This window comes from Gobius niger (genome assembly GCF_951799975.1).
Source record: "Gobius niger genome assembly, chromosome: 20".
NCBI classification, from domain to species: Eukaryota; Metazoa; Chordata; class Actinopteri; order Gobiiformes; family Gobiidae; genus Gobius; species Gobius niger.
This window is the reverse complement of record NC_136871.1, coordinates 24,238,204-24,262,373: the sequence shown is the minus strand read 5'-3', so window position 1 is coordinate 24,262,373 and position 24,170 is coordinate 24,238,204. Positions and strand designations below refer to the sequence as shown.

The 24,170-nt window shown below is 41.3% G+C and overlaps 1 protein-coding gene across 3 annotated transcripts in view; it reads left to right on the top strand.

Moving 5' to 3' along the window:
• kaznb (kazrin, periplakin interacting protein b) overlaps window positions 1–24,170 on the top strand; it is a gene marked incomplete at its 5' end in the record, with an annotated part of 161,686 nt that overhangs the window by 63,549 nt on the left and 73,967 nt on the right. For 2 of the 3 annotated variants that reach the window (XM_079579517.1, XM_079579519.1), the window contains one exon: window positions 6,494–6,677. In XM_079579517.1, the coding sequence (XP_079435643.1) occupies window positions 6,494–6,677 (184 nt within the window). Of the gene's footprint in view, window positions 1–6,417; window positions 6,678–24,170 lie in introns of those variants that run through there. The other variant, XM_079579518.1, reaches the window with a different exon arrangement.

Sequence of the window (24,170 nt, the reverse complement as noted above, 5' to 3'; positions counted from 1 at the left end):
TTATGCAAAAGATGAATATTCTGTTTGATCTCGTTACTGTTGCAGAAAATGTGAAGTGGTGGAGCCTGTAGTCGATATCCCATTAACCCTCGTAGACGGAGGGAGTGGCTGTTTATCAATGGGCCTCTTTAACTCGGCTGCTCAGCACAGTTAATTAAAGCTCCCATTAAAGCAAGTGAGCAACAACTACAGGCGAGAGCAACAAAGTGAGGCTAAGGAGGAAGTAAGTAAATGTGCAGTGTCAGTGGGTGAACTTTTAATACGGGGAAACTTTGAAATCATACAATGGCAAATTGGTGAAATGATGTGCAAAATTGGTTCTAGTATCAAGTTTTTTTTTTGAATGAAGCAACACATGTTCTGGCTAATCACATGCTCACATTCAGAGTCCACCCTCAATGTTTGATAAAAGGGTTCTAGTCCAAGTAACTCTATTTTATCTAGACTTCATGTAGAGTGCTAAAAATAATATGGGTAACACTTTATATTGAAGGTTGCTCTCTCAATAATAATAAGGTATTAATAAGCATTAGTAATTAATAGGCCATGAATAAGGAAAAAAAGGTGGATTAAATTGTACATTTAGTTTTGCTTTTAGAAATAATGAGTTGAGCCATAAGAACTGTGTACTGCCACTCAAGTCCAATCCAATTGCATATTTGAATATGCAGTTGGAAGTCCATTGTGTTTCAGTCATTTTGAGTTGTTGCATATGAAACAGTAAATAAATGTAACATGGCCAATAAACATCAATTGTGTTGGTAAATGATAAGATCCAGCGTGTATTTAGCCAAAAACAATGTGTTAAAAAGTAAACAAAACAGTAGCAGAACAACTCTGTGAACTGCAGTCACTGCAGGGAAATCATTTGCATAAGTCCAAAACCAGCTCAAGGGGATCTACAAACTTTTATGCAAATACATTTTAGAATAGGCTATTTATTGCCATCATCACTTCTAATGTGAGACTTCAAAATGTGCATTGAAACTAGGATTATTGAAACACAGTTACTCATGACAAAAGACAGTTGTTTGGCCTTGGCTGATGACGGCTTTTGTTTTGATGAGCGGAACAGTAGTAGTACAAAACCAAAATATGATTGGAAAACCTACTATTCATTTCAGATTCAGAAGATTTTATTTCTCCCCACGGGGCAATTCTTTTCATTTCATTTCTTTAGTTTGCAGTATATATTTCTAATGCTATTGCTGGTCAGGATGCTGTTTGTCAGGAAGAATGGACACTTTATTTCATGGTGATTAATTCATAAGTTCCCTAATCACATATTACCAGGGAACATAGTATTTTGTTGTTAATAATCTGCAAACAGGGCTGCATGTTAAACTCTATTTCTCTTTGTTTTTCTATCTGTTTGACACACACTACATCTCTGAGCCCCCAGTGTTTCCCGGGTTATTGATGTGTATCAGTGACATGTCATGACCTTTCACCCCAGAAGCATTTATTTCCCCGCATTCCTCAGTGTTGAGTGTATAAAAGCTTGGCGCGACATGCCTCAAAGAAGTCAGTGTTTGAAGGAGGTCTAATTATAAACACTAGCATTTGGAGAACACTGGGCCACCAATAGAAAAGCATGTCTCCACTGTACTGTATTAGCCTCATCCATTGAAGTCTATGGATGTAAATGGGGACAGTGTCATGGCTGTCTAGACGCTGGTAATGATCAGAACACGTGACCTTGCAGTGGCACGAGCAAACCCCCTGTCACTCTGATCATTATGGATTGGAGATTAGCAGTGGTCATTACTGGGTACTGAATGACAAGGGCGCAGAATGCAAGATGGGAAGAAAGAAAAAAAAAAAAGAGCCAGAGAGAAAAAGAATGAGCTCATAAAATTATATTGTTGGAGATTGGAAAATGGACATTGGCTATTCTTCAAAAAAGACAAAATGAGAAGTAGGCCTATGTGGCCATGGCCCTCGCACAAAGCAGTTGTGATTAATTTTTCAAAAGTTGGGGGTTTGAGAGGCAATAAAGAAATCCTCTTTCTTGTTGCATAGTAACATGATTCTGACTTCCTCGATAACGACTGTTTCATGTATTTGTTTATTCCCATAGAGTTCAGGATTGTGATATCATATCGCTGAAATCATGGGAATTGCAGCAATAATAGACTAATGGATAATTACACTCGAGTTATTGTTCACATTAAAAGATGTATTTACCAGTAGTGACTCAGCAGCTAATAAAGTTGTTTCACAGCTTTTTCCTTCACTTTTTATACTGCATAAAAATGTTAGTCTATAGATACAGACGGCGTCTCTGGAATTGCCCATATATGGTCATGTGGGGAAAACAATTTTGAGAAAAAACTATAGGCCTATTTTTTCCAATTATTCAAAAACTACTGTAACAAATGCTAAATTATGAATATAGTTATCTACAAAATAAAGATGTAGACATGGAGAGAAGCAAAGTGGTTCAACTGCCCATAAATACATATATAATGGAGATTGCTAACATGATGCTACATGTTAGCACGGTGCTAATTCTAATGCTAGTTAGCGCTAGCTACGACTGCCGGTTTTTTCGCTTCTACTGAACAATCTGCTGTCGAAGCCACCTCCCCTTCTATAGATACAGACGGCATCTCTGGAATCGCCCATATATGGTCATGTTTGAAAACAGTTAAGGGGGAAAACAATTTTGAAAAAATCTAAACTTTCTCTAATTATTTAAAACTACTTTGACAAATGCTCAATTATGAAAATAGCTTTCTACTAAATAAAGATACAAAGACATGGAGAGGAGGAAAGTGGTTCAACAGCCCATAAATACATAAAAACATGCTAACATGATGCTACATGTGAGCATCGGGCTAATCCTACCGGTTAGCTAGCGATAGCTACAACTGCCGTTTTTTCACTTCTGCTGTGAGAAAATATCCATATGGGCCCGATTTACACTTGATTTTATTTTCATGTGATAAATAAGTTCATATTCCACCAGAAAATGGCTAAAAAGAGTGAAAAATTGTGTATTTTTCCCCTCGCCGAGGCCACGCCCCCTTCTATGACGAGATGCCGTCTGTATCTATGGAAAATGTATGCTAGCAGCTGCAAACATGCCGAATTTCCATGGTAACAGATGTTCCCAAACTCTATGGCGAGTTAACCATGTCTTGTTGAAATTAATTCATATTTAAACAGTACGTGGCAGAAAACAAGCAGCTGTTAGATATTTACTTTACACAGGATGTAAACATTTTGTAACTGTCAGTGTTTTAAACCTTAAGCTAAAGGCTAACATAAAAGTAAAGTAGCCCCGCCATGGGAACATTTTTTACGAAACACACTCGGTTTGACGTTTATTCAAGTTTTGTCTGTTTTTCACGTCTTATTTTAATTTTCGTTATAATATGGACAGGAAGTCGTTTTTAGCCTACACTGGCCAACAGGAAGTTAGCCAAAAATGCACAGTGAGGAACAGGTTTAAACAAGTCTTCAATTGGACTCTTTTTTGACGCATATGTTGAACCCTACAATCATCCTATAGCTGCCTCTGCGCTCAGTATTTTGTCCTCCGCTGTTTGTATCATGTATCTCTGTAGTGAATACGAATCAGTCCTGAGCGGTTATCAGGCGCTGGAGCTGACAGTTTGAGTGATGCGCCCGTCATCTCCCTCCTCCACTGACACACACTGGGACTGTTCTCAGCGCCGCAAAATGAAATGTCAAATGCAGATTAAAAGTTGTGATGGCTCAGCACTATCGGGGATTGTTTTTAACTGAAAATGAATGGTTCGCGGCAGTTTTTGAGCGTTTGGTGCGATGAAAGCCGTGGTGATAAGGAGCGGTGGCGGTGGGGCTGCAAATAAACAATAAAAACCTTTCAACTCTGCTTTGATAGACTTTGTAGGGCAGAAATTGTGATAGTGATTCTCCTCTCTGTGTGGTTCAGAGGTGATTGGAGGGGCTGTGAATTCAACTAAAAGTTATTGTTATTCTAGGGAGAACAAAAGCACAAAAATAGAAGTTGTAGCAGTGAAGTATACACTTTATTGATGGGAAGTCCTATGTATTTGTCCATCGTTCATTGCTGCTGGGGCAATCTGTCAGGAGCAATGAATGGGATCTGGAGTACTTTGCCTACCTTGGTTGTTCTTGGTACATCTATTAAGCAATGGTATTGCAGTACTAGCACTACTATTATAGCCATGCCATCTAAGATGAAGATACGCAGTTGGACCTGATTAGCACGTGAATCAAAGACTGTGTTAAGACTCATTTTTCATTTGATTTCATTCATTTGCAACAACAGCATTTAACATATGAATGGAAAGGAGCAGAAAGAAGTAAAAACTTATAGTGTCTGCTAGGGATGAAAGATATATCGTATCGATATCGAGATATGAACATTCAAGATATTGATATCAGAAAAGCAAGATATAAATGATAGAGATTTTCATCAATAAAACTGCACTTTTTTGTATTATGATGTTTTTATTTTTCTGAAAAATGCTTGTTTTTCACCAAACACGTAGTTATATCGTATCGTATTGATATTGAGATACCTGGCATGGATATCGAGAAATGAAATTTTGTCCATATCGTTCAGCCTTAAAGGGACTATACGGAGTTTAAAAATGTTAAAACTAAGTATTTTCCTCCCCCTACATGTTCCAGCCATGTCCTAATATGTAGAATGAGCTCAGACATATTCCCCACAACTGCCTCTAAAATCCTGCACTTAAAATAGAAGCTGCAGTTACACATAAAACCTGAGGTGGCAGCAGTGAGCAAAATGACTAACTTGCATCCAGCCCCTTTAATGTCTGCCCCCCTAAGACTAAATTTCAGGGTTCAGCTTGGGTGTGTAAGTGAGTGATTAGAGCCAATCCGATGACACAGATTGGCAGCCTTGTTTCCATCAGTCTACCCCAGGGCAGCTGTGGCTACATACGTCACTTATCACCACTGAGTATGGAATGAATGAAAAAAACCTAATACATGAAGTTTAAAGATGTCCTGTTCCTGGAAAAGGGCTTCATAAAACTTCTGTTATATTAGAACTACAGATAGTAACAACCATACAGTGTCTTTAAATTGGAGATGTGGTTTAAGAGGTTAAAGTTATTAAGTTAAGTTAAGTTAATAGTTAACACAATTATATTCAAGATTTTGCTAAAGATTATACCCAGCTTTCTTTAGTTTGGCCATTTGATGTCAATACTTTCACTTCCTTATTGGACACTGACAGGAAGTGACATAGATGAAGGCAATTTTAAACCGTTGCCGTGCCAACCATGTTAAGTCAATGGGACTGCTCTGGAACGTTACCTTTATGTCACTCCCCGTCAGCAGCGTAAAAATTCAAATGAAACAATACAACATTTCTTCATTAAAATTTCTGCTTCACTGAAATAAATGCTAATTATGCAACTGATGTTGTTTTTCTAAATAAGTCATATTTTCAAAAGCATTAAAACCTGTCATATGCACTTTAACTACCACTTTTTAAGCCAGTTAGTATCTTGTGCACTGTAGAACCTGGCATTTAGTAATAAATACTCATTCAACACTGCAAAAAAAGTCTTTCGAATGAACACACATTAGTAACACATTTGTAAAGTTATTCTGAAGTAGGAAACTGTTGGTTCAAAAATAGCAAGTTATCCCCAAAGCTGAGATTGAAAAGTTACTCGGGGTAACATGCCCAGACCCGTTACTATACTATACCAATCTTTCTGCTGAAGAGAAAGTTAGCTCCCCTCTTTTGGATTTTTTTTTGGCCCGGCCCCTTCCCTCCCGGAACATTGTGGGGGTGAGCGTTCCCAGGACAAAGACAGGCAGCGGCATATAATGGAGTGAATGAAGAGGCCGGAGTGAGACAAAAGCCAGCGGGGGAGTGTGCGAGAGGGCTAGTGAAAACATAAGAGGGGGCTTGACAAGCGTTCGTCAAAAAAGGGCACGGGAAACCATTTCTGCGTGTCCAACCTAGTCCAAAAAAAAAAAACTCCCCCCGCAAAAAATCTGAAACTATTTGTGCTTCCCTCCGTTCTCGATAAAGCTGCTCAAGCCCTCGCGGTGTTAACGTTACTTGGGATTCCTTAAAGAGTTGGCATGGTTTGTATAATGCAGTAGCGGCAGTTTGAGAAGTGTCCCCCTTTCTCCCTCCCCCCCCCGCCCCTGGAGCACATGGTACGGTCCGTTTAAAGGCTGCATGTCATCTCACTGTGCGCTGGTCCTCTCTATGAGCAGCTGCTTGTTACGCTCTCTCTCCCCAATCTCTGCCTTTGCTTTTGCCGCTAGTCTTTCCCCCTCCGCTCCTCTTTCTCGCCCTCCCGCTCAGCCCCCTCGTCCGGAGCGCACACTTTCAGCAGCGCCCGGGGTCCAAGTAGCAGAGGGTCGGATTTTGTGGATTCCTCAAGCGCAGAGTAAAAAGTCAGGGGGGGACGAAAGAAAGCAGGTGTGGAGTAAGTCCCGATGCTGACACCATGCCGCTGCTCTGTGTTGTGGATGTGCTCTCCAGGGGAAAATCCTTAAAATGATGGAGGACAACAAGCAGCTGGCGCAAAGGATAGACGGGGCCATACAGTCGTCCAGCCGCGAAGTGACCAACCTGCGCTCCGAGCTGTGTGCCACTGGCCGCAGACTGGCCGAGCTGGACCCGGGCAGCCCCCCGCCCCTGGAGAACCATCACCTGGAATACAGAGGTGAGTGCTTTTACTGCTACTTATCACTACTACACTGCTATGGCCACTAGAGTATATACATGGCACGGCAGGAGGGGTTCTCAAACTTTTAATGCGCCAAGAGCTGCTTCAGGAAAAGGTTTTGTCTTTCCAAGTTTCACCGGTGATGGGACTAAAGAGAAGGAAGAAACTACCAATCCCACATTTCCTTCTGCCTGCCATGAGTTGAGTTGAATTGAAGGGGCTGGAGAGTTTGAGACGGGGCATTTAGCCAGATGCAGATTTTGTCTTTGCTATGTTTGTTTTTTTTGCTTTGGTTTCCCGGGCAGCGGCAGCATGTTTCCTTTAGACTCGTCTCTGCTCTCTTCCTCAAACTGAGAGGGGAACAGTCTGGCCCCTGTCACTTCGCCGGGCGCTGATCTGATGAGTGAAGAATGAGTCGGGTCTTTATGTAAACGCCGCTGTGGTTTATTCCTCTGTCTCCTTCGCCTTACAGAGTTGCAAAGTTTCAGACCTCTTTTTTAATTTGTTTTTTTTTTGTTATGTTCAATGACGATACAGACAGTAGCAGCCTCTGTATAATCGTGAGTGTATCAGAACATAAGATTTAAAATAGAGCAGTATGAATACTTCCTGGAGCCGCTGCCTGAATGAAAAGCACTGTTCTCTGTTTCAATATGCCACACTTAATGATTTCTGCCCGCCTTGCTTGCTCTAACATCCTCGCTGACATTTAGCTGGCATTTGTGATCTGCGAGAGTGTGACTATAGATTTATTTAAAGTCGTTTGATGAGGGGAACTTTGCTGTTTGCATGTGAATTGGAAAGTAGATTCAATTCATATTAGGTGGCAGTCGTATGAGCTCTTAGATTGTTGAAGGGCCGGCCTGTGGTGGGACATTGTGACATTGTGTGCCATTTCTTATAAACATGGTGTAATATTATCTTTCAGCAGTTGATGGCATGATTCCTTATAGCAGTGGTTCTCAACCTTTTGGAGCCGCGACCCCCGTTGTAACAGTTAAAGGGGTTTGTGCCCCCCCCCGCCCGGGTCACACCGAGAGAAATCGTAACATTAGCCTACATACTTCTTAAAAAACAAAGAAAAAAACAAATGGCTAAAATGAAATTCATCAAATTACAAACATATAAGAGCACACACATGCGACAATAAAATTATAATATACGCTAAAAAAGGTATGTATATTTAATCTACATGATCTGGCGAGCCCCCAAATTTGTGACCCCCAGGTTGAGAACCACTGCCTTATAGTGTCAAAGCGATCGTTCAGCCACTGAAGTTCAACAGGTTCACTCTGGCCACAGTGCACTGTAATTATGTTCTCGAGAAAGGCACTTCACCTGTTTTGCCTGTGCAATAATGTATGAGAGTGACAGACTGAGCAGTGGTAGTTGATGTGGTCAGACAGCCACACTTCAACCAGACTGCCCCGTGACAGCTGTGATTGCAGGAAAAAAAAGCTTCCCACCCTTTGAGTCATGCGCAAAAGGAAACCTTTGCCTATTATGACGGTTAGCTTCACCTCCATGGAGGGGATGGCAGGCTCTTGTTATTGTGAAGTCTGGGTCATGTTGCTGGTCGATGGCCCCGGGCTGCAGCGCTCTGTGCCCGGCCCGTTACGTCAGGGGCCCCGAGGTGAGGCGGATCACAGCCTCCGAGCACTCGCTGTCAAAACCCATTACAGGCCTCTCCGTTCCAGCGCAAGGAGTTCATCAGCAGGTGTTTCTCCAAAGAGCCGCGTGCCCCCAAGGCCAATGCAACACTAGGAAATATTATTCAATGGGCCTATAGGCAGTGTTTGTAGAAAATACAAGTGTAAAATGTCTGTAAAATGTTTGGCAGATTCAAACAAGTAAAAGCAACATAGAACCTGAAATGTGTGTTAATTGCCAAAGTAGTGGTTAGAAGCAGAAGTGAGAAAGGCTAAAGACAAGAACACTACTTTTCTTATTGTAGCTTATTTATGTGGGGTCCAACATGAAACAGACGCCCATTCTAATGTGCTGTTGAAAGCTAATTTGCTACATTGCCTTGCCTTGGAAATGCCTGCGATAAGTTTTCAATTGTAGGAAATCCTTATCGGAGAATATTTGGATAACTCAATAGAGCATTCCACTTGTTACTTTTTTTTATCCCTTGTACTTACTTACCCTTACTTGTATTGGTATTGTGTAACACAGCTGTAGTCACAACTGTCTAGCAGCACAAAAGAATACATGCTATATGATTTTTGAGTGTTTTATGGCAAGCTATGGTCTGTATTAGTATTAGTATATTAGTATAACTAGCTCCTATTGGCTGATGACTAACCCTAACCCTAAACTGGACATGGCTTGTATTAGCATTGAACAACTGAAAGATTTAACTTGATTTGAAGAGAAAAAGCAAGAGATTCTAAAATCTTGTATTCCTGGCCCCAGAGAGTAGCCTGTTGTAGCCTATTGTATATGTTTATACACCGTGTCCGGGAATGGAACCCTTCTTGATACGTGGCGAAAGAGATATCCGCTGTGCCACTGTAGAATAAGCACCGTTTCTTCTCATGGTTTCTGCTTTGTAAGAGAACATTTTCACAACTTGACTTTCACAATAGAATGAAATTGTTTTTGGGTGGGGTTGAAATCGTGCCCAGAGAAAATGTGAGTGATGTAGTTTCGGAGCTTCTTGTTTATCCAGGAATCCTATTGAGCACCGCGCAGCATGAACCAATTCAGTCCAAAAGTTACAGCAGCCCGTGTGCATGTGCCAGTGTACGAAAACGCATTATGACAATTTGACTTTTCCACCGGATTGCTGGTTCTTCTGTCGCTTTGAGCCAAGGGGAAATCACTCTGGAATACATATCTCAGCTTGTTCTCTCGTGTCCCTCCCTCCATGTCCCTCCGTCCTCTCTGATGTGCTGAGGTATTTGCTGTGTCCACCTCTCTGGCCTCTGTATGTCTGGTTCTCCTGATGCCGCAGTAACAGCATTCCCACATTCCTGCATGTCAGTGCTGTGATGTCACACTTCCTGTTCCCAGAGAGAGGCCCCTGGTCCCGGCTGCTGTCAGGTGACCCCCGGCGCAGCACTCCAGATGTACTCCATACTTTACAGTCCTAAAGTGACGGGGGGATTAGCTGCACTGGAGATCCCTGTTTGCTTAGTTCTCAAATGTTCTCAAAGGCGGATTTTAAGTAGTTCTCTTTGTCGACCTAGTTTAGTCCTGGATTTGTCCCATTTTGGACATGGTCTAGTCCTAGTCCATCTATCTAGTTTCACGTTAAACCAGATAAGGAGGAATTGATTGGTTGATTATTAATTATTATCAATGTATGTCTGAAAATTCCTGTTTGACTCTTTTAATGTCAGTTATCAATCATACAGTATTCCCCAATAAAAGCAGTAGTAGTGGTACAAGCCGTTAATGTTTATATTTGTGGTGAAAATAATTGTAAATACTAGAGGTCGACCAATATGGGATGCCGTTATTTGTGATTTTTATTGACTGATGGCGATATTTTTGACCGATATGTTTGGTCTATAATCCTATAAAAACATAAACACTTGGCGGCTTCAGCAGTGGTCGATTTTACTTTATTACTTGAAGGTGATTTAATCATAGTTTCTGTCCCTGCTTTGATTAGTTGCTGTTAGCACTAGCATCCTGTCGTTAGCATTAGCAGCCTGCCGTTAGCACTAGCGTCCAGCAGTTAGAAGGACGCTAGCTAGCTAGCCGCGGCATATCACGCATCGATCAACATTACAAATGCAGAGGTTTAAACTAGCTCAGCTATCACAGTTCGCTACTTGTACATAGACTTGTAGCTAACCAGACTTGTAGCTAACCAGACTTGTAGCTAACCAGACTTGTAGCTAACCAGACTTGTAGCTAACCAGATTTGTAGCTAACCAGACTTGTAGCTAACCAGACTTGTAGCTAACCAGACTTGTAGCTAACCAGATTTGTAGCTAACCAGACTTGTAGCTAACCAGATGTGTAGCTACCAGACTTGTAGCTAACCAGACTTGTAGCTAACCAGATGTGTAGCTAACCAGACTTGTAGCTAACCAGACTTGTAGCTAACCAGATGTGTAGCTAACCAGACTTGTAGCTAACCAGACTTGTAGCTAGCCGGGCCTGGAGATTTTTGGCTTTTTAATATCGGCCCGATATATTGGTCGACCTAAACACAAAGTGATGATTTGCGAAGTCATCCATTGTTGAGGGTGCACAGATGGACAAATCTCTCATAAACAAATGAATAAAAGTAAACAGGTTGATATAAGGCAATAACATTTGTACATTCAATGTGCAAGTACAGACTCTGAACTTTTTCCTCCTCTCTTCCCCCAAACTTCTCTGGCATTAAATGGGATGAGTCCTCCCCAAACCGGCTTAGCCTAAATGTGTTTTTCCACAGTTGGATCGAAGTCTGACTGGATGAGGAATCTGGAGAGAAGCAATTTTGTGATGAGACAGCGTCCAGTGGCTTCTGCAAAAACCTTCTTACCTGTGTCTGCTGTCGTCGGTGACGCTAGCGTTGGGTACTTTAACTTGCTGCTGAACGTTTCTGTTTGATATCTTTTGCTGATGTCTACACTTTCCTAATTTGATTTCTCTACTTTGCTTCTTTTCTACTTCTCCAAAACTGGCCTTTAGCGTTGTGTGTTTTGTCCAACGCCACAAATCCCTGGCTGTGGAAACATTCTTGGGACAGAGCACAGTTAAAGCTGCATTACAATGATCCACTCTGAGCCCCCAGGAACAAGATAGTGTTTAGTGACTGGCGGTATTGAAGAAACAGGATTAATTTCCACTTTAGCATCTATTATCACAGCAGTATACTTCAGTGGAGGCCTGCCGTTTGTCAGTCTCGATAGATAAATATATAGTCACATCAACAATCTGCTATGTCGCATCACCCTGAGTCAAAGAGAAAATCAAGTCGGCCAATACGATGTCAGTTTTCACTCCAGAAGCAGTCTCGATGTGCCGCTCCCTTTCATCCATCACACCGGCGACGCCGCGCTGTAAATCTACACCAACAAAACCAATCCCGGCCATTCATAATTTCCCGTCCGACGTGCTGCGAAATACAGATCCGCCGTGCAATCAATCCCGATCCAGGTGAAGCAGCCGGACGACAGTTTGTCCTTCAAAATCAATGTTGGACACCAGCTCCTCTGTGCGATACATGATTTATAGACAGGCTACAGCTCATGTCTCCGTGGCTGACTCTGGTGAGGAGCAATCGTCCTGGGATTCTGCCAATACAAATCCATAAATCTGTGTAAACACCACTGTCTGGCAGCTCACTCAACAGGACTGCTGAATCAAAACAAAGATCACTGCCCTGTTGCGCTGCGTGGTGAAAGAAGGCGCAATCAAGTCAATCTTACATTTTGGTCTCGCTCTGTTCCATTTATTATGTTATTGTTTTATTTAGTGGTTTAGTTTTGTAAGTAAAGCACTTAATGTTACATGTTTTTAATATGAACAGCACATTGTGAATGATATTTGCTTAAATGGTTGATGTCCCATTTAAAAGACAAAATGACTATCTCGCAACTCGTGATTAAAGTGATAGTCTGCGAGTTTGCAAAGTGAGGAAGAATAGATTGAAATTTGAAAGTAAACAATCAAATCCCTCCCCTCTTTAACCAGAAAGCCCTTCTTAGTAGAGAGGAAATCATCATCAGTGTTCAAGCTCCTCCCCCTCCTTCCTGATTGGACCTGACAGGCTGGTTCACAGGAAAAGCTCGTCTCATCGGTCAACGCCAGAGGATATTTGACTCTGACGATAATAAACAGTATTATTACTTGCTTCACATCAAAATGCAAGAGCAGGTGGTCGATTTTGCGCATTTTTATAACATTTGTAAAACATTTAGACTTCCAGACTGTCACTTTAAGTATAGGGCCCTTGTTTAAAGCAGTACTAAGTAACGTGTTTACCTTAATAAATCCTTCCCGTAGTCCCTGTGGGGGTAATACGAGTGTTTATGGGATGATTGGAGGGTCTTTCATCTCTTCCTGGTGTCTCTGGCCAGAAAACCATGTTTGCAACTTGACTGCCACCGGTCCAGAGAAAGCAATACACACTAATGGAATCACAAAGAAGAAGCTAACATGCTAACGGGCAAAGCTAACTGCGGGCTAACGTCACTTTAAACAGTATTTACAGCCAGGGTTGTGTGAAAAAAAATATTTCCATTGTATAATTGGATGCACAGAAACCCTCTCTCCCTTCGTCTTTCCTGTCAGCGTAGTATTTACTCTCCAAGACAATTAATAAGTTAAAAAATCGTAACTTGCTACTACACCTGCAATTGCGCTTATGGCCGCTAGGGGGAAGAGTTACTTAGTACTGCTTTAATGTTGACAAACAGTGACAGCGGGAGGGTATTTGTTAGTGGCGGTCCAAACTCATTCCGAACTTTCTTAAAAATCATTGTAGTGTGATATAGACTGGTGCTATGTGATTGAAAAAAGCATAATACCCCCTCTTTAAAGGAACAGGCCACCGTTTTTCCATACTGCGATATGTTCTCATACCTGAGCTTTGACGAGTTGATGCGGACCTGTCTGGTCTTTGTGCCCGTGGAAGAGCGTGGTCGCTTCCATCTTCACCCTGTTTGGAGCCAAAGGAATACATTGGGAGATGCCAAATCCTAACAACTTGCTTGGTTGTTTTGCGTGACTGACCGCACGCACAAAGACCGGACAGATGATTATTATTATTATTACACGTCAGTGGACCTGTTTTTGTATTGTTCGTCTGCACTACCTTAAATTAAAAAAAACAAAAAAAAACAAAGACCGGACAGGTACGCATCAACTCGTCTAAGCTCAGGTGAGAACATATCTCTGTATTGAAAGACTGTGGCCTGTTCCCTTTAACGCATTTCTAACATGCCATTTGTTCACAGGTATGAGTTTCTAATCACATTCCACGGCTTTCAGGGAGAAACACAGTCACAGTGATGTAAACGACAGCCAGCTGCCAGTGCACCATTGAGAAATAGTGTTTATAACTAGATCCACAGAATGTCTGCTTTTATATTCTTTTTTGTTTACAGTAGCAGCATACTGTAAAAAAAAAACACATTTTCAAATCCTGTGAAGAAAATTAATAAATGTGTGGCTTGTTGGAACAAACCACTTCTCCTCGTTGCGCGCCTTTAAGCTTTTGTGTATCCTGGATTGTCCCACCCACAGCGCTGACAGTGTTTTCATCTATTTTTGAACCCCAACATTTAGTCCTCCTGTTTTACTGAGGAAGAGGTGAGAGGGGTCCGAACAGGGGAGGGGGCAGCCCATTGACCCTATAGCGCTATTGTTTAGACACAGTCCCTCTCATACAGTGGCCGCAGACTCAGGGTGGAGCCACACTGAGCTATCATGACAACAGGACAGAGGTATTTGGGGGGATACCAGGAGAGGGGGGGGGGGAAGAGAGACATGGGCGGGGAGACCATTGAAATTCTGTAGAGCACTTGTAAAGCTGGTTTCAAATGAGTGTTATCTGCACTGTGTTGCATTATTAGTTCCAATACCAACCTCTCACTGTATGTATTTCCTTCTTTATGCCTGGCGAGTTCATTTCCTGTAACTGTGTACTTTTTTTTGGACACATCAACTCTTAAAGCAACATGTTCCTCCAAATATTTACTCGCGTCGACCTGATGTATCTTGTTGCTTGTGATTTGTGCCGCGACAGTGCGAGGGGAAGGCGGGTGGTCCTCGGGGAGTTCACGGAGTATAGAAAGAGAGTTGGTGGGCGGGATTTTTTTTGTGTGTTCGTTTGGCGCTTGCGAACGATAATGTAATGAGAGACTGTGGGCCTCAAACTCAGGCCAGATGGAGAAAAAGAGCTTCTCCCCTACAATTACTGTGAAGCGGCTAAAGCTTTTGCACTCTTTCTCCCCCTCTCATCTCCCGAACATAAGGATTATCACCCGGAACACTTAATCAAGGCTGTTTTACTTTGGAGATCTTCTAAAAATCGCACTGGCCCGATGCACTGCCAGGCTGAACAAATTATGCGCCGTATTGTATCAATTATTCAACGACGGTGAAAGACGTGAAGGATTTAAGCTGTTTGTTTAGAGGGACGGTGCAACAACCACTACGACAGAAATGAGGAACAAAGTACATTTGTTTTAGCATGTACGGATAGGTTTGTGTGTACTTGGCTTCACAACATTCTGTAGTTTAATGCTGAAGAGGTGGTAAATGGAAGAAACAAAAGAGCAGCAAAAAACAAAAAACAAAAAAAAACAAAAAATGTGCCTGAAAAGCAACATAACATTGAGTAAAGAGCGACAAAAAAATGACAGAATCGCTTCAAAAATAGGGCAAAAACGCATCGACGACGCAACAAAAAGGTCAGGATCAGTTTTGTAGGCCTTAGCTTTCAAATGAGGCATTACACTGTTGCTCTACAGTCTCCGGAAACCTAGATTTCAAGATATCAAAAGGTAATTTTCAATATCTATTTTGACTATACAAAAACTTCCTCCCAAGTTAATGGACAATCTGTTTTCGTTTAGTTTAAAGTTTACACTGCAAAAAGTATTTAACTAGACTAGTATAAACATCCCAATTTGAGCATAATAATCCAATTTTTTGTTGTTTTGACTGGTTAAGATGTTGTTGGGCATTTGTCCTGGATTATTTCACTTGTTCTGAGATGTTTCTGACTCGTTTCAATACATTTCGTCCTTATTTCAGGTCATTTTCTTTGCCAATGGGGCAAGAAAATTGTTCTTATCTCATTGTCAATATAACTTTTTTTTATTTCAAGCGAGATTTACCCTAGAACTGGTCTGAAATGTCCTCAAACAAGCAAAGTCAACTTGGTCAGATCAGGAAAAGTGTCTAAATGAGTGAAAACCGCTCAAAACAAGATACATTTCCTCAATTCCAGTCATTTAAGCCAATGCTTGATATTTACTTTTTGCAGTGTAGAGAGTTTATTTTTGTGTTTGAAAAAAGTCATTAATTGCACATTATACTGTCAATTTCACTAAAGTCTGATGTATTTGTACAGTTTCTGCACAAACAGTAGAAGTTGAGATGTGACTGGCCTGTAAGTCACCGTGCAGTCTCTCTGCATTCATGGCCGACCATGAAAGAGGGTTTGTTACAGTTAAGTGTCGCGGTTCACAGCTGACAGATGATCTTTGACCCCAGAGCGTTTCGGGGGGCGATTTGCGGAGCACCCGTTTCCACGGAGACAGCTGCCCGGAATGCTTTGGTTAGCAGGTGGCGACAGAGGCTTCCCCTATGCACACGCAATACACTGCCACAGGGTGTGAATAACTGCACTAGAGAGTCACACCACAAGACATATGACAACCATTATTACCCATCAATTTATGTGTCGTGAGTAATTATATCATGTGAATCAATGTGGAGTTGTGGACCTGGAAACGTTACTTTAGTGTAAACCGTTTGTTGAAAGCTGCTGTCATTTCACTTTTTATTGGACGTGATCACAGAGAGAGTCCTATGGAACTTTCCCTTTATGTTCCTAACATAACTTATCCATACAAAAAACTTATTTCAATTACTCTTCAAAACTGCCGCTTCACATCTCCAAAACAGTGCTAGTTCTCAGTAAAACTATTATTAACTAGCGTATTAGTTAACTATCAGAGTAAAAGTAAGGTTTAAACAATGAGGAGCCGTGCATTATACAGTTTTAATGCAAAACGTGGGGGCACTTCCTCCGCGAAGTGCATTAAAACTGTTTAATGCACGGCTCCGAGTTGTTTAATCCGCTTATACCCCGGTCGCACAAACTGAAACTGTTCATTGTGACCTTTTTGCTTTTTTTTTTTTTTATGTTTTAAGCTCTTTTATCTGAAACTCTTTCCAACTCAAATGTTTGTCGTCACTATGGAAACAGCTGCTGTGGAGTGATGTAAAACATAATTTAAAGAGACTCTATATTAAGGATTTTAGAAGCAGTTGTGGTGAATAGGTCTGGGCTCATTCTACACATTAGGAAAATACATCATTTTAACATTTCTAAAATCCGTATGGTCCCTTTAACTGATGCCGGACTAACTGTGCGTTATACAGTTAACCAATCAGAATTGAGTGTTAACCCAGACCATTGTATACCAATTATTAATGCTTACCACAAGCAAGTAAGTTATAATTATTATTATAAGAGGATAAAAACTGTCTTTTTTATTTAATTTGACAATAACAGACATAAAAGACAAACTTATACGTACATTCCACACACAAAAATGACAATGGACAACATAGGGAGGGAAAGGAGGGGTAGGTTGGCAGACAGAGTTCAACTTACAAATGCCCTAAAAAGACAAAACCCACCTTCCCACATATTGACGCCATACGTGTCAACAAGACAAGACAAGACGGACAAATCATCACGCAAACATTCATAATTTGTTTAACGTATTTTCACATTTTCCATAAAGGCCATGAATTCTATATATTTGTTTGTTTTAGTGCAGACCATACTAAGTTAAATATGTTCGGGTGCTCTCCGCTCAAGTCTTCGAGCGCTAGAGCTGCTTGTTCCATGGAGAGAAGATCCAAGTATTCTCCCAGCCATTTATCGAGCTGAAAACTATTTTGTTTCCGCACCTTCCAATTCATAAGGATAGTGCGCTTTGCTGAGAGAAACGCTGAAGAAATTATTTTTTGTGTTATTCTGGAGTCCACACCCTCCACATTTTCCCCCCAAAATGGCTACTAGTGTAGTGGGCATAACTGGAAATTTACTTTGACATAAAACATCTTTAATTTTCCCCCAAAAGTTTTTCACTTCAGGGCATTCCCAAAGTAGATGGATAAGGGTCCCAGTCATGCCACAGCCACGCCAACATAAATCTGAGGCACTACTATTCATTTTATGTACTTTCTGTGTGTCATATGCACTTTAAAAAATTGGGTCTAAGTAGCGCATCTAAACACCACCCCAAAGAAACTGTCTGGATGCAATTGCAAAGACCACATGTGAACGAATGCTACATTATTAGTTATTTTCTCACGAGTGCGAATATTCAATCAACACGTGAGCATTTTATATAAAAGCGAGCGCGTTTAACGTTGTTGTGCAAACCGGCAGTGACGGAAACGGAGCGGTGTGCGAAAGCTGCCAACATTTGAAAGACGCTGTCAGTGCTCCTCACTTTAAAATTTCCAGCCTCGCTTTATCACAATGCAACTTCAAAGAGTCCATTTTAACAGGGGAAAATTTGAATCACGTTGACCATTTTGCTAACCTTTGATATTTCCTCTCCGCTGCTGGGATCCCATTTGTCCCTCTATCACACTGATGCGTCCTGCCATGTTAATTACTCTGCTCAAAGTCAGGGAGCTGTTTTAACCGCTCCGTTCCCAGCGGCTGCTAACATGATTTCAGATGGGGCAGAGTGGATTTCCTGTGTCTCGGTCACGACTGGGGTCAAGAGCACATAATAAGAATAGCTTTTAAAAAAGGCTTGGGAGAGAAAGCCCCAATGACAAGTCGGGATTTTTCTGTTATTAGCTGGGACCCTCGGAGTGGGCCTCTACTGTAACAAAGGAAGTGGAGCCCTGTATGTCAATGGATATGTCTAGAATTTATCAGTCCCAGATGTTGCAGCCGTTATTACGTGTTACGTGATTTTTTGTATCCTTTTTTATCAATTTTGTTAACGGATTAGACTCACAAATTTGCCATATTAATCTCATGGCTTAAAGCAAACATCCGTGAAGAAGTATTTCACTATATTTACACAGTTTGGGCCAATCCGGTTTACTTTGGTCGTTTCTTCTTCTATGGCTGAAGTGCTCTGATCTGTACTTCCTGGATAATACTGCGTTACAAATGAAACTCAGCCCATAATCTAACCTGTTGTGAGCAGCGTGTGTGGTTTTTTTTTTTTTAACTCTGTAAAGCCCAAACCATGAAATGATTTCTAAATTAGAAAAATAAAGTGGACTGTTGATTGAATCATCTGACAAAAGAGGATGAAAAATTAATGAAACATGAATTTGCTAAAATAAGATAATTCTTTATTGATCTCACAATGGAGAAATTCACATGTTACATCATATCTCAAGAACACTCAGGGGGTGAGTTTTCATTTGTATAATTTTCACTACATGCTCGTGTAAGCACAATGCATGTAAAACACATATAAAATGCATATAAAACACCCGTGCAATGTGTTAAAAAATAACTCAAAGGTGCACGATGTAAAAAAAAAAAGTTGTAGTTAATATGCACTTGGCCCCCGGTGGATGCTTGGGTGGTTAACATAGATACAGACGGCATCTCGTCATAGAAGGGGGCGTGGCCTCGCTGAGGGGGAAAATAGAATCTTTAGAGAAACACAATTTTTCCCTCTTTTTAGCCATTTTCTGGTGGAATATGAACTTATTTATCACACATAAAGTGAAATGTAAATCGGGCCCATATGGATATTTTCTCACAGCAGATTGTTCAGTAGAAGTGAAAAAACGGCAGTTGTAGCAAGCACTAGCTAACCATTAGCATTAGCCCGATGCTAACATGTAGCATGAAGTTAGCATTCTCCGTTATTCATGTATTTATGGGCTGTTGAACCACTTTGCTCCTCCCCATGTCTTTGTTTCTTTATTTAGTAGAAACTATATTCATAATTCAGCATTTTTTACAGTTAAGGGGGAAAACAATTTGGAGAAAAATCTAAACTTTCTCTAATTATTCAAAAACTACTTTAACAAATGCTGAATTATAAATATAGTTTACCACTAAAGAAAGAAAGAAATACATGGAGAGGAGCCATGCGCCTGTTGGACGCTCCAGGATCAATCATTAACAGCTGATTGAACCGGATCCATGGTTACATGTATATTCCATTCCGAAACCTGAAATAAAATTGATCCAGGAGCATCATAGAAGCCACCGGGATGGGAGGGAAGCGCCAAGCTAAACACCCATACAGCCGCTGGGACACTGAAAGGTCAAATATGCACTAATATTTAAATGGTTTTACTTTAAATTTACCTAAATGAGTCCTTACTGACCTAGATAATTGAAGAAAATGTCTCAGTTGTTTCACTTTGGGGCATGAATTACTGATCCCTAGTGGATGGACCTCTGCATTACAAGCTCAGGTTTTTTGAGGAAAAAACACATCACACTGTTTATGCAGACGGCTCAGCAATCCGTGTATAAAATATGATACGAATGGCGATATGTCCTGAGGTGCCCAAAAGAACGTTTTAAAGCCTCGATGTGCGAAACGTCCACTTCAAGTCCTTGTAACTGATAACAATCAAGTGATTTATTTGTTTTAAATGATGTATTGACAGTGTTATTGTTTCCAAGGGCAACCTGTCGGAAACAGCGCGGCGCCTCGCCACTCATTCCCAGATCCTTGACCCGAGTTTGGCCAGGACTACCTAAGCTCCTAGCTCTTTGGAACGCTCCGATGGCACGTGAATTCTTCCCTTTTTTTAAATTCACAGAGGAAGTGCAGCCCGTGTGTCAATGGACGTGTCTCGTGTTTATCAGTAACAGATGTTGCAGCCGATATTACACACACGGTGAAAAATGGTTTCCGGCTCTGCATTTTATGGACTTACTGGGTGATTTTTTTTTTTGGTTGCATCTGGATAAAATCTCGGACCGAACGGACAAAACCGCCCTCCAGAGAGGATTTCCGCAAGTGGATATTGTTGTGTGCTAAAGATAGCGTTCAGTTATCTCTGATCTACTGTATGTTGCCTGGATTGGTGTATATTGTGGAGAAGTCACACATAGGAGCAACACCTGAGTAAATTGTATACATTAAGGGCACACTCTGTACTTTTCCCCTTATTACACCTCTTGTCCTCTTGCCCGGTGTAGTCTTTGATAGATGAACCCCAAATGTACATTGACTGTTGAGCTATACATAAATCCCGCTGTGTTTCGACGGCACATTCCTGCACTGTATAGCTTTCCATGCGGCGTTTGAGCCTTCAGATCCATTCTCCCACCGCCAAAGCCTCCGCCATGGCCTCACTTTTCACTTCTTCTTCCTTACACCATTCTCTGTACGTATCAATACCACTTTGCGGAGCCAGACGGCTTTTTTTTCGTGCCCCCCGCCGCTTCCCCTCCGCAGATCTAACCCTGCGTTTTTCACCTTAAATCATCCAAATCCCCGGTGAGCCTGGACTTCAAAACACTCTCCCACCGCTCAGACAGAGACAGCGCCCTCTCCGACAAACCGCCCGCCTGGCCTCAACTCATCCCATTAAAATGCTTCATTGCTTCACCAACAGAGATCTTCTTTCTTTTTTTTTTATTGCCGCCGGTACATATTGTTGCCTTGGCTGCGGGTGTGAATGCGCTCCCAGAAGAGAATGGCCTAGGCGTGTGAGGAAAATGAGTTTTGAAGAAGCGCAGAGCTAAAAAACCCCCCGCGTTTTCTGGAGGATGCAAAGCGTGACATTCCAGCAGAGAGGAGCATAAGCAGAGCAGTTTGGGAGCTTTCACGAATCGCCGGCTTCTCGCGGGCTGCGCTGAGATTAATGGAGGGAGAGACGGAGCAAAACTGCAGTGCACTTTAATGAGCCAAACAACACGCAAAATGGTAAATAGGAGACTTTTTCGGTCTGGGGAGGGTTGGTAGCTGTGTGGAGTGACAAAACACAAGGGCAAAACAAGGAGTATGTTTAGAATTCACTAAGTATCTAAATGATTATTTGTTCCAACACTTTAAAGCAAATACTGTACAAGCGAATGCAGTGTCATGACCTCTATATCCTAAGAAGAGTTCTGGAAAAAGTGGTACATATGTTAAATAACTAATAGAGATTTTAAGTAGATTCTTTCAACAACTTTTTACTTGAAGCCTGTGTCTACACTGCTACATAATCAATCAGACTGATAGTAACTAGCTGCTACGGGATGTAACTCTGGTTCTACGAGAATGTTGCAACGCTTCAACGAATTAACCAGTTTCAAATTTCATTGAGTAAATAGAATAAACAGCATATTAGTATTTATGTGCGCGTTAAATGATTGCGAATGTTTTTCCAGCTGAATCTATATTGTCTGTTTCACAAAACGTCCTCCTAAAATCTAACCTTAACTGCTTTGCTTTTAAGCCAAATCAATTGTTGTTTGTGGAGCCAAATCTCACAGTATCCCGTGTCCACAGACCTCCAGCGAGGTGAGGAGAAGTCATTAAATATAGAAGAAACTTTTGGAAGCATTCCCAGAGAGGACACAGGGGCAAAGGGGTGCCGCCTCACACCAACAAACAAACTGAGAGAACAAACTGTTACGTAAAGGGGAAACTTTTGAAGTAATTATTCCTCATGCATATTGCATCTTCATGGTTTGTATAAAGTAAAGTTTTCCTTTTGACCCCCGAGGCTGTACTTCCTTGAGGGGCAGCAGACTCGTTGCCTGCAGAAGCTGGACTGTGCAGAGCTCCTTCCTGCAGACAGATGGCTCACACCTCACTCATGTTTACCTTCTCATTCCTCCGAGGGTCCGTGCACCGGCCGCTTCCAAATTCACCCCACTCAATCTATTCTCTGTTTGGACTCGCTCTCACAGGAGGATGTGGTTTGAAGATTTTACATTCAGACACATACGGACCCTCCAAAGCAGTTATTCCATCTGGTTGGTTGTGATTGCAAATGCATTAGTTTTAACTGGAAGTGTGATACATTTTATTGTATTCTGACGTAAGTAGATACATTTGGTCCTGTGCGTTAGAAGCATTAGTACTTCAAGCAGTATTTTAACCAGTTCGAGAGCCTAGTCCAAGTAAACTAAATGTCATGTATCACTTGAGAGGTTTAGGGTATAGTTTTCAAGTTTACATGACTTCTAATCTGTCAATAAACCCTGGAATAACGTAGGAATTAACTGAAAAAATAAGTTTTATGTTAAGACAGACTAGGCCAGGTTTTAAAGGTGCATTATGCAACTTTTTATGTGGAAAAAAAAGTTGATATTTGTGCGTATTTGACCTTGTAGTGACCCAGGGGCTGTATGAGTGGTCAGTATGCCGCTTTTACTTTGCATCACGGTGGTCTCTAGGACGCTTGAGGGTCAATTGTTTTGTAGGTTTTCACTCTCACCAGAAAACCTACAAAATAATTGATCGTAGAGCGTCCTAGAGACCACTGTGATGGAAACTTAAGGCGCCGTGCTGACCACTCATACAACTACTGGGTCACTACAAGGTCAAATACGCAAGACACATCAACTTATATCAATATAAACTTTTTCTAAAAGTTGCACAATGCACCTTTTAATGCAAGGTCCATTTGGTGTTTTTAAATGTGCCAGAATAAGACGTGGCTTTCATCCTTTTTAGTCAATGCATATCAGGCCTGATCATGTTTTGTGGGCCAAATTGAAAGGCTGGGTGGGGGCAGTAGTTTCTTATAAGATCAAACCGATCAAAGGATGTATCAAAAGTGCATACAATCACAAGTAGCCGGAAACAACAAACTAAAAGTAGATGATATTTATGATAAAGCCCTTATTACTTTGAGGAGCTGTGGAGCACAACGATTATTACTATGAAAACCAGTGGGGAGTTTAAAAAAAAATAAGTAGAAATCATCCATCTATATAAGTAGGCCTATAAGTTTTTTGTTGTGGAGTCAGCAGGCATTGTGGCTAAAAACATCCCTCTCCGTTTGTCCTGCTGAGACTGTTCCACACAAATATTTATCAGTCACCAATTACTGTGTCCTATGAAAGACTCCGCTGTGCAAAGTCATATGAGCTCTGCTGTGTATGGGAATCAGTGAAATGTTTATTATGTGGAATGAGAGTCTAGTTAAATTGATCCCAAACCACATGCAGAGCACTAAACCCATGCAAAGGAAAGGGTTACGAGAAAAGCCGGGCGTTATGAATTATTAACATTTTTAGTTCTAGTGACTCGATGATAAATGCTATTACCATTGTTAAGAAAAAGCAATAATTAGATATTTTCTCAGTGGCTTAATAAATATCTATCTAAATGTAACTTCTATAATTGTAAACGAATCCAAAAATGATGCTCCTACAATTATTTTTTGGCCCAAATGAATATAATTGCCATTCTGTGCAATAATGTATGCAGAGGTGATATATTGCCGTGATTGCACGTTATGCAAATAGCGTTGGAAATGCGGTAAACAATCAGTGTGTTCAGTTCAGTATGGCGCTCGGTAAAAAGCTGCTGTTGTGACTAATAGAGCGACAGAAAAAGGCCTGTTAGTATTCCCAGCGGGCTCCTCGGAGTTACACTCGTCATTGGGATCAACATCAGTTCAGTTTTCATGCTGCGCAATAAGACAAATTAATCTCCCTGGGCCCCCCTCCCCACCTCTCCCCCCCAGGCGACTACTCACTTAAAGCATGTTGTTTTCGCTTTGGATTGGAGTGAGGACATTTATTGTACAGCTTTTTTATTAGAGCGCACTGTGGCAGAGTGGTTAGCATGTCATAGGGTCAGTGGTCGGTGCAGAAGAAGATATGACGTATTTAGATGGATA